The sequence below is a fragment of the Buceros rhinoceros genome, unplaced genomic scaffold (assembly GCF_000710305.1).
Source record: "Buceros rhinoceros silvestris isolate BGI_N320 unplaced genomic scaffold, ASM71030v1 scaffold10924, whole genome shotgun sequence".
Lineage (NCBI taxonomy): Eukaryota > Metazoa > Chordata > Aves > Bucerotiformes > Bucerotidae > Buceros > Buceros rhinoceros.
The window spans coordinates 7,109-17,739 of NW_010408813.1; the positions used below are offsets into that span (position 1 = coordinate 7,109).

Below are 10,631 nucleotides of genomic sequence, written 5' to 3' on the forward strand. Positions count from 1 at the left end.
CCTTCAGTGTCACTGAAGTGTCTTCATATCTGGTTGCTGAACACCTCATACTCCGCCCTTTAGCCAGTTATCGCAATGACAGCTTTTCTTTGAATGAGGAGATAAGAGTGTTTGCTAATTCCTATTTCTTCAGTTAGTCAACAGTTTAAAACCAAAAAACAAGCCACAGCTTGGCATCTGTGTGATTTTTCTAGTTGTTCTGCTGGTATAATCAAAGTGAGAGTTTCAATTAGGGAACATTATTTTGCATGAGATTTGTGATTAAATTACTAAAGACAGATACATTGCTAAGGGGGAAATTAAAAGTGACATCTGGATTTTTTTAAATAAGCTTTCATCTTCAGGATTGCATTGTTCCGATACATTATTGACACTTGGTCTAATGTTTAAATAGTTTTGTAGTCTTCGGTTTGCATTATGTACTTGCTTTTAGTAGTTTTCTTTTGGTTCATTTAAAGCTGTTGATTGTAATTACAATGAATCCCATGCTGGTTTGAATGAAGAAGAGCTGCAGGTAGATCCAAGTCAGGAAGGCTGTACCGCTAGCCAGAGACATACGGGATTTTTAGCCATACAGTGCTGTTCCTTCAGTGAATATTTAGATGTGCAGTTCCTATGTTCAGATCCATCCGCAACTGAGAAATTGTCTGGACTAGTGGAGACTGAGCTGCCACGCAGCACTGTGCTTACAAGCAATGCTTTTGACCGTCTCCAGCTGCCTTATAGACCAGCTTTTCTTGACAGGAGGTGACCTGTCTTTTGTTGGATTTTTCCCTGCTGCTTCCCAGCCTGAGTACACTAGTGCAGCCAGCCTGTTAATGAGGTCACCCATTCTTATGAAGTTTAAGCTAGTAAATAATATGCTTATGAGATATGTCTATGGCATGGAGCATGTTAATTTGCAGGAAGAAATATTTCCTTTTCTACTCTGGCTTCTCGTAGTTTCTCTAGCTTCAAGTTAAACATTTGAGTCCTTTATCTTTCACATGCTTGCTGGCTTGAGTGTAACACAACAGAGAGATTGCAAACAAATCTTGCATAAGAACCACAGGCTGTAGGTCGGATGCAGTGGCAAGGATAGATAAAGCTTGTTTGGGCAGTGTGTGGAGCTCTCCAAGGACTGCTCTGGGGCACTGCAATGAAGGTGCAGAGAAGTGTTTGCTTCAGGTGGTGGCGGGTGTGCATTTTTTGTACCCTGAATTCTCATCATACATGCACAGCTGTATTTACACTTCGAGTAAAGACTGTTACAAAGCTTTCCATGTGAGAATGGAGGTGGTAAAAGGCATCAAACCATCTGTGACAGATGTTAGAGATATTGCTTACAGCACTGCTCTGCTGGGAGGCTCTCTGCTGTCTTCCACAGAGAAGTGACACAAGAATCTCAGTAGAATGGAACTGAAACTTCAGGACTTTTCAGTCCAGTACCTTTTTACTTTTAAAGGCATTATCTGCTAGTAGTTTTATAGCAGTCCTAGGAATGGTTTCTCTAAGCGTGGAGTTGGCTGTTTGGAAAATGATGCTGTATAAATTATGTTGTTTGCTGTGGTTCAGTGATTTTCATGTCAAGTTTGTTCACTTTTCTATTAAGATTTTTTTTTCTAGCTCTCAATTTCCAAGCTTGGCTTGCCTTTTCAGAGTAAAGCTGTGTTCTTGGCTCAAGAAATTTCTTTGCAGATTAAATTTCAAAAGGCTAAGTCTCAGTCCAATGCAATTTTCATACTCTCTGTGATACAGCATCAAACTGAGTTACACGGGTTGTTCCACGGGTGATCTTGCAACTGGAATTCAAGAGCTCTGTTCACCAGCAGATGCACTTCTAATTCAAACCTACACTATTTTTCTTTTAAACCAACAGTAGAGAGTAAAACAAAACAAATGTATATAAGTTTTGGCAGTCGAGAGTACATCAAATGCTTTTTTGTTGTTTTTTTTCCCCAGTAAAATTACGTGGTTTTTTTTAGATGGATCTCAGATCAGATCTTCAGGCCATTGCTATCTCAAACAGACCAATTGGAAGCTTTAATACAGTAACAAGCATGACAAATAAAACCCCAACCAAACAGGAGCTGAAGGATTGTATGTGAGATATGGAAAGTTTGGTCACTGTTAATGCTCTCGAAGGATGACATCTCGTTGGATGGTGGTGTGGAATGTTAGACAAGCAGTTCTAGGACTGTAATTGTATACAGAGGGTTTCAGGATCTTAAAATATGCCTTACTTAAGTTAAAGTATAGAGTGACTTAAAATACTCCGTTCAGAACTGGGTCTAAAAAGATGCTGATTGTTTAATACTGGCACTCACAAGCTTAATAGAAACTCCAAGTGAAAAATTATTTCATGTGTACCATTAATGTTCTTGCAAATTCAGAATAATTTTTCTTTCCTTTTCCTTGTTGATTTGCAGCTGCTGTTGGCTTTCTGACAGTTTCCAGTGTCATTACCATGTCAGCCCCTTTCTTTCTTGGGAAAGTTATTGATGTTATTTATACAAATCCCAGTGAAGACTTCACTGACAGCCTGACAAGCCTGTGTGCCTTGTTGAGTGGAATCTTTTTATGTGGTGCTGCTGCTAATGCTACTCGTGTCTACCTCATGCAGACTGCAGGTAAAAACAGAAGCAAAAAAATGGTACTGTGAGTCATCTTTCTTCACAGTCAGGATATCTAATGATCTGAAATAAATTTTTGGCGCTGTGAGAGATCCTCTTGGAACTGGTAGCTTTTTTTAACCAGATCAAAGGTAAACTAATAGTGCAAAGGTAGGTATGCTGGAATAATTGTTCATTTTAATTTACTGTTACATGACATCTTAAAGCTTACCCTCTTCTTGTATATTAAAACTCTGTAATATGACTTGTTCGGAGCTGTGTGATTCTGTGATTTATATATTTTCAGTGTCTATGTAAAGTCTTGTATGCCATGCTTGACTGACTTCAGTTTTTGACAGGACAAAGAATTGTGAAACGCTTGAGAACAAGCATGTTCTCCTCTATTCTGAAGCAAGAAACCGCTTTCTTTGACAAGACCAGAACAGGAGAGCTGATAAACCGCTTATCTTCAGATACAGCCCTCTTGGGCCGTTCAGTGACTGAAAACCTTTCAGATGGGCTCAGGGCAGGAGCACAAGCATCTGTGGGGGTTGGAATGATGGTATGGTGGTCTCTTCCCTGCTTGTCACTTATTGTGGTTTCAGTTTGTTTCAGTTCTGTTAGGTCATGTGTGAATGATTCAGTCCAGAAACCGTTGTGTGTTCTAGGATACAAGTGTGTTTCACTGGTTATCTACAGTAACTTTCATGTACTGCGTTGCAATAGGTGATGTGCCTGTAGCCACTTGATGTTTACTCACAAGCCAAAATATGGAGAATGAAGGTTTGAAATGAACTACTGTTGCTGCCCAAATTTATCAAGCAAAATATAGTAGGCAAATAACTGTATACCTACTGAAGGTATTAAAATCAGTGATAACGCTCCCATGGTTGTAGGTTAAATAAGGTGTGAAGGGACTGATGTAAATAAAAGTCATTGAAGGCATTCGATTCTGGCTAAGGCCTAGGTGAGCAAAGACAGCACTGAATATCAAATTACTTCTGAGGATTTTTACAAGCGTTAGTCTTTCTGTTTTAATCTGTGAATGAAGAATATATTTAGGTAGAAAGTGTGGTAAAGACGTGTTCAGTGCAGTGCATCTGTTAGAATTCATAGAATGATCTGGTTGGAAGCAACCTTTAAGATCATCAAGTCCAACCATTCACCCTGCACTGCCAAGGTGATCTGTTGGTTTACATAAGAATCTGACTTCTCTTAATGGTTTTTGTGGCATTAATTTTGTTATTCCTATCTGAAACAAGGTATGTTGGAGGCAATTATCTTAAATGAAAGTGTGGTAATTTCTGCTGTCTACCTGGAGTTAAAAACAGATAGCAGAAAGTCTCATAAAAATAAGCTTCCAATATTGATGTTATTAGAAACTGTTAAGAGGTTCTACCACGACGCTTTAATATTTTGTCACTGATAATAATTATGTCTTTCTGTATTTATCTAAGCAAATAGAGTCTAAGATTTTATCTTACCGTAGATTAAATGGAATAACTTTGTATAAGGTATTCTACTCAAAAATGTTGCCATGATAGAGTTTTAAAAGGTGGACGAGAAAGGCTTGCTCAGAAAGAAGAGATTATTATGAAGTAATGATGGAGCCCATCAATTAAATGGAATTTTTCCAGAGAGTGTTTTCAGTACAGAAAGCAAGATGAAAAGAAAACACATTAGATCTAATTTCAGTAAATCTTATGAGACGAAACTATTTAGGAGCTTTGATGATGATTGTTATGAGCGATAAGATTTTGCAGCATTAAATAAATCCATTATTCCAGGTTATGAGCATTCATGGGTGCTAGGGAGCACTAGTGACTCCATCTTGTTCCTTGGTTACTCAGAAGTAGGGTACAGTTTTTCTCCACTTAAACTTTTTGTATTGCATCATCTAATTAAGAGTTGCAAAAGCGCTTTAGAAACTATATAATAGCTTATGTCTTTCAGCATCCCCAAGAGATTTCCTGGTAGGCCTGTTTACTGGCAGGTTAAGTTACTTGGCTAAGACCACACAGTGAACCAGTGAGAAAGCTAGAAATGAAATCCAGACTGCTTTGCTTGTAATCCTTTGTTCTAACCATGGTGCTGTGGAGGAGTGGATATTTTACCTGGAAGAAATAAAACACGATAAATGAAAGCATGGCAGCACTAAATTAAATCCTACTAGTTTTCAAAAACTTTAGTGAAGGAAGGCGCACTTCAGTACTTCAGTGGTTATTTTTAATCTGAGCACTAACCCTTGACATGCATTTTTCTTCTAGTTTTTTGTGTCTCCTAGCCTTGCTGCATTTGTTCTGAGCATTGTGCCACCCTTGGCTGTCCTGGCTGTGATTTATGGAAGATACTTACGAAAACTTACTAAAATGACCCAAGATTCTCTTGCAGAAGCAACACAGGTAATCTTTTAACAGAGGCTTTCTAGTTAACTTGAAAGTTCTCTAGTGTAGTGAGGTTAGTATCTCTGAAGTTACAGATCCTCTGAAAATAATTATACTGTTCATTGCCCTAAGCCACGTTGAGCCTGTCTGTAGTTTTGCACCTGAATGGTACCAAAGGTCGATGTCAGTAACACCTATTCATAGATCTCAAAAACAACCATGCTTTTGTTGTCTATAACAATACAATGAGGAGGTACCAGGCCTTAAGAATTTGTAAATGTAAGAAAGGATAAGGAAGTTAGACTTTAGCTTTGTGACAGCATAAAAAAATCAGCCTATGAAGTCCTGTGTAATTTTGTACCTTGGGGTTGAAAACACTTCTCTTTTTTTTACTGTGGTTATGAGTTTGAAGCCATCAGAAGCACCCTAGATGGATCCTCCTTTCAAGAAAACTTTGCTAGCAAGTCCTTTTCTGGAATGAATCCTTGTCAACTCTTTAACATTTATGAGGCTTTTCATTTCTTAAATTTTTCCGGGCATCTTGGCACATACCCAGATATTTGGGAGGAAAGTAGAGGAAGGTATTGTTTCTAAACAGGCTGTTTTAGAGCGGCCTTCATTGTGTTTGCTGACTGCACTGAAATATTGCAAGGTGCTATCAGAGATTAGTAGCGATGGTGACATTTTCTTCATGGGCTGAGTGTGGGAAAACATCATTAAAAAGCATAGAAGTATAATTAGGAAAGATCTAGTTGAAATAGCCACAGTTGTCAGCTGTTTAAAGCTTGGGATGTTGTTTGTGAGACTTCTGCAAATTGACTGCGTAGAAGGACGATTAGCTGTCTTCTATCTTCCTCATCCTGTGTTGAAGGGAAGCTCATGCCTCTGTAAACCAGGTGTAGGACTTCACACCTGGTGTGAATAACTAATTTTAATGTTTCATTTAAATTTTCAGGAAGTAAGCACAGCATGGTTTAATGTAGAACAGAATATTCTTTATTTTTCTCCCCATGTTGTTATTGCAAGTTGTTGCGAATAGTGATTTTCTTTTGTGTGTTGTTCACATCAAATTAACAGGTTTTTTTAACCCTACTTCTATATTTTTCTATCTCTGCTAGCACTTAGGGCAAGGTAATCTTGAAGTTCTTTTTAAGCTGCCTGAGCATGCAGCTTACTTTTAATTTAACAGAATAAAAAAGAAAGGGGGGTGTGGTGGCTGGTTGGGCATAGGAGGGCACGAGAAATTTGCCAGTGGTATCCAAAGGAATGTATTTGGAGATTAGTGAAGTGATACCGGTTTAACTTTCAAATTTTCTGTAATATGGACATTCCAAATTGTATGTATTTGTTTTGTTCTTTGCTTTAACCTAGTTAGCTGAAGAGCGTATTGGAAACATAAGAACAGTTCGAGCTTTTGGGCAAGAAGTGGCTGAAATGGAGAAGTATACAAATAAAGTTGATTATGTGCTACAGCTGGCTAAAAAAGAGGCACGAGCTCGGGCAGGCTTCTTTGGAGCAGTAAGTATATTTTGAGTGAAGTAAACCAACCATGTTATGCCAAGTGTCTTATTTTAAAATTCAGGAAGTTACTTTTAAATCTGCAAATAAATGAACTGAATGTAAATTAAACCTAAATAAAACTGTGGGAAACTGGACTTAAATCAGTCTAAATTGCTGTGAAACTTCACCTCAAGATACAGTGGTATGATAAAGCCAGTTTAAGCCTCTCTTTCTGCCCCACACCCCATATTTTGGTACTTTTTATACGAATCTCCTATTCGGGGAACTAAACCAGTGAAAACTTTCCTCCACCCTTAGGCTTTTACAGGTTTGGCACACTGATGAGATGAGCATCAGTGCAAAGGAAGCTGAGGGTGTGCAAGTGGGAGAGGGAGGGTGGGATTACATTTTTCCATAACAGCTTACAGTGAGTTTGCTTAATAATATTCTAAAACTGCTATATTTCTCCAGACTATCAATTCTTCTCCTTTAACGATGGTTGAGAATAATGTTTGGTGTTCCTTTCCATCTCGGGGAAAAAACTCGAGTTGCTTACTTTTTGTATGCTTGTTGGATAGCACAGTTCACTGCCACTGGATGTTGGTCTGGCTGTTGACTTGGTTTGCTTTAGAATTGATTTTGTGCAAATTTAATTCAGTCCTTTAAAAATCTAGATACCTATAGTGTGGGAATTCATTTATTAGAAGGAAAATTCTGAAGCAACATTTTAAAGGAGGAAATTTAAGATGTACGTTACAAAATCTTTTTTTTTCCTTAGACTGGTCTTTCTGGAAACTTAATTGTCCTTTCGGTCTTATACAAAGGAGGATTACTAATGGGCAGTGCCTACATGACAGTTGGTGAACTCTCATCTTTCCTAATGTATGCTTTCTGGGTTGGAATAAGCATTGGAGGTATGGAATGAGAAATTAGATTTTCTTCCCCTCAAAGCATTACAGTCAGTACAGGGGTGGTAGGGAAGCTCTTAAAAGGTCTGGCTTTCTTAAAAAGTCTCTTCCAAAGTATCTTTCCAAGAAATCATACATACTTTTTTCCTGAAGAGTTAATGAAAATGCAGATAATAATTTATAACATAAATTCTCGCATTTATAACATTCCATTCTCATAAAGGAATACAGAGGGTTTGTATGTTCAATGTATGTATGTGACAGATACATATAATTTTCTTTGGGTCTAAATGAAGATACTTGGTATATTGTGTAAAGAAATAATGCTGGTACTATACTTTTTACAAAAGATGTGGGGTTGTATTAAACACACTCTATTCAGAAAGGCATGTAGAATTTATCTGTAATTCAGATAGAGTGTCTTGAGCTGAAAGAGTAAACAAAGTGCAGCAGAACACTACACTCTGGTGCTAAACTTCTGGTTTTCCCTTGAAGTTCAGACTCTGTAATCTTCTCACCCAGAAACAAACTGTTCATCTTTTCGACAGCGCAGTCTTCACTACTGCATACAGGCAAAAATGAAGATAAGGTACTGTGAAGTTTGACAGCTGATTGGAAGGGTCCTCCTTTAAAATGATTCTGTTACTTCTGATAGGCAGGCAGGGCAATGCAGCTTGTCTGTACTGTTCTACGATTAAGCATGATATCGTGGGAAGCACAAAGATGTGCCTGAGGACAAAATTCACAAAACCTGTTTCCTTGAATACCAAATTCCATTGGCAGCTGTTTCAACTACCAAATCCCTTTCTTCTCTGTTTACATCATCCAAGTTTGATCAACAGATAGAGATATCTGTCACTTTGAAAATATGAGAAAAATTAATGTTAAGTAAGTGAAAAATAAGGTTAGAGGTGCTGATTAAATGTCATTAACTTTTATTTGCTATAAAAACATCTTTTTAAATTCTACTTAAGATTAATGAAGAATATAGTTGTGCACAGAGCTCATTCTTATGGGGAATCTGAAGTAAAGGTGCCTTGCCACGAGAGGCCTGCCTGCCTTGATGCCTATGAGACATATGAATCTTTGAAGTGCTAAGTCTGTTTGGTATATGTCATCATCAATACCTATAGGAGTTCATGTAATGAATTGTGAAGTTCATTGCATAATTTGGGACTTTGCCACTTTTGGTTCTAACAGTTTGCTGTATTTTCTACCAAACTCTGAACACAGGTTATGAAAATTAAATACATTTTCTAACTAGTATTTGAGGTCCATATTTGATAATGCTTTTTTATGAGTGGTTGTGAATTTGCAAACCGCAGTGTCTCAGTTTCAAGGCACTCTGTGAGGCTCACACCTTTTTGCCTGTGTCCTGCTCTAGGATGTAGCTGCTTTTGCTCTTTTTTTCAAGCAGCTTCTCACCATGGCTAGTGCCTTGTGTTGCAAGCTCTCAGATAGTCCTCAGCAACAGCATGATGAAATGCCCGATCTGCATTTACAGACTCATGACCTTGTGCTGAGCTTGTTGAACTGCAAGAATAAACCAGTAAACCTATTTTAATGCACCTTGGGTTTTCTGCTCTCCTGAAATCACTCTTAACACTGGCTGCATTTTAAGGTGGAATTGGTTTATTCTATATCTTTATTTTATTGAAATTCAGAGATTTTGAAATTCATTACTCTATTTGGACAGACACATAAAAAATGAAGAAATAAGACACTTTATATCTTACTCCATTTTTGGTTCTAGGTTGGTTTCTGTATTTAATTTGGCTAGAAAGCACTTCAGCCAAGCTAGCTCCAGGGTGATTCAAACAGCTGCTAAGAGCTGGTACCCAGTACTATATGCAGGCTTTGTCCATAGCTTTTGCCTTCTTCAGTCATGTCTGAAGCACACTGACTTGGAAGGTGTATTTCTGTATGTTGTCCATTCTCCATGTACCTTCTCAAGCATCAGTTAAGCCTTAGCTTTTATGCTCTCCCTCTGCCGTGGCTGACTCAGCCAGGCTCTCCTATAGTAGTATCACAGAATCATAGAATCACAGAATCATCTGGTTGGAAGAGACCTTTAAGATCATCAAGTCCAACCGTTCACCCTGCACTGCCAGGGTCCCCAAACCATGTCCCTCAGCACCACATACACATGGCTTTTAAAAACCTCCAGGGATGGGGACTCCACCATCTCCCTGGGTAGCTTGTTCCAATGCTTCACAACTCTCTCTGTAAAGAAATTTTTCCCAATATCTAACCTAAATTTCCCCTGCCGCAACTTGAGGCCATTCCCTCTCATCCTTTCGTTCTTATAAAATGGGAGAAGAGACCGACCCCCACCTCCCCACAACCTCCTTTCAGATAGTTGTAGAGAGCGATAAGATGTAGATGAGCCTCCTCTTCTCCAGACTAAACATTCCCCGTTCCCTCAGCTGCTCCTAGTAAGACAAATTCTCTAAACCTTTCACTAGTTTCCTTGGCCTTCTCTGAACCCCTTCCAGCACCTCAACATCCTTCTTGAAGTGAGGGGCCCAAAACTAGACACAGGACTCAAGGTGCGGCCTCACCATTGCCGAGTACAGGGGGACAATCAGTACCCTCCTCCTGCTGGCCACACTATGTCTGATACAAGCCAAGATGCCATTAGCTTTTTTGGCCACCTGGGCACACTGCTGGCTCATGTTCAGTTCGCTGTCTACTCACACCCTCAGCTCCTTCCCTGCTGTGCAGCTTTCCAGCCACTCTTCTCCAAGCCTGTAACATGGCAGGGGGCTGTTGTGGCTGAAGGGCAGGACCTGGCACTTGGCCTTGTTGAATTTCATACAACTGGCCTTAGCTGAACACACTGTGAAGCCGCAGAGGAACATGAAGAAAGAAGCAAAAGACAGTGGTTCTAGTAATATTGCTGGAAAAGCAACCTCTACCCATGTTAAAAACCTTCGGGCTTGATTGCATAGATGCTCCAAGCACAAAAATCCATGGGGTTTCAGCATTAATGATATTTTGTTTGTTTCGTTTGGGAAAATACAGGACACAAAGCCAGTGGGAGTTGTCTGGTTCTTATTTCCACACAAGGCAGGTATAAAGCTCATTGTATTCCCGTGCTAATCCCACTGGACACCTGCTTAAGTTTCAAGTGCAGTCAGGCTCAAATTCGTCCAGCTAAAAAAATCTACAGAAGCACCTTCCTTTCAGCACACAATGTTGTCATGTCCCATGGGACAGAGCCAACAAATTCTGTAACACGGTGCACC

The 10,631-nt window shown here is 39.1% G+C and overlaps 1 protein-coding gene across 1 annotated transcript in view; it reads left to right on the top strand.

Annotated features, from left to right (window-relative positions):
• Window positions 1–2,408: 2,408 nt before the first annotated feature.
• The window catches only part of ABCB10 (ATP-binding cassette, sub-family B (MDR/TAP), member 10), a gene marked incomplete at its 5' end in the record, with an annotated part of 19,079 nt that continues 10,856 nt past the window's right edge, over window positions 2,409–10,631 (top strand). The window contains 5 exons of the mRNA XM_010134995.1: window positions 2,409–2,609; window positions 2,951–3,153; window positions 4,859–4,993; window positions 6,347–6,493; window positions 7,254–7,389. Of these exons, the coding sequence (XP_010133297.1) occupies window positions 2,409–2,609; window positions 2,951–3,153; window positions 4,859–4,993; window positions 6,347–6,493; window positions 7,254–7,389 (822 nt within the window). The remainder of the gene's footprint in view (window positions 2,610–2,950; window positions 3,154–4,858; window positions 4,994–6,346; window positions 6,494–7,253; window positions 7,390–10,631) is intronic.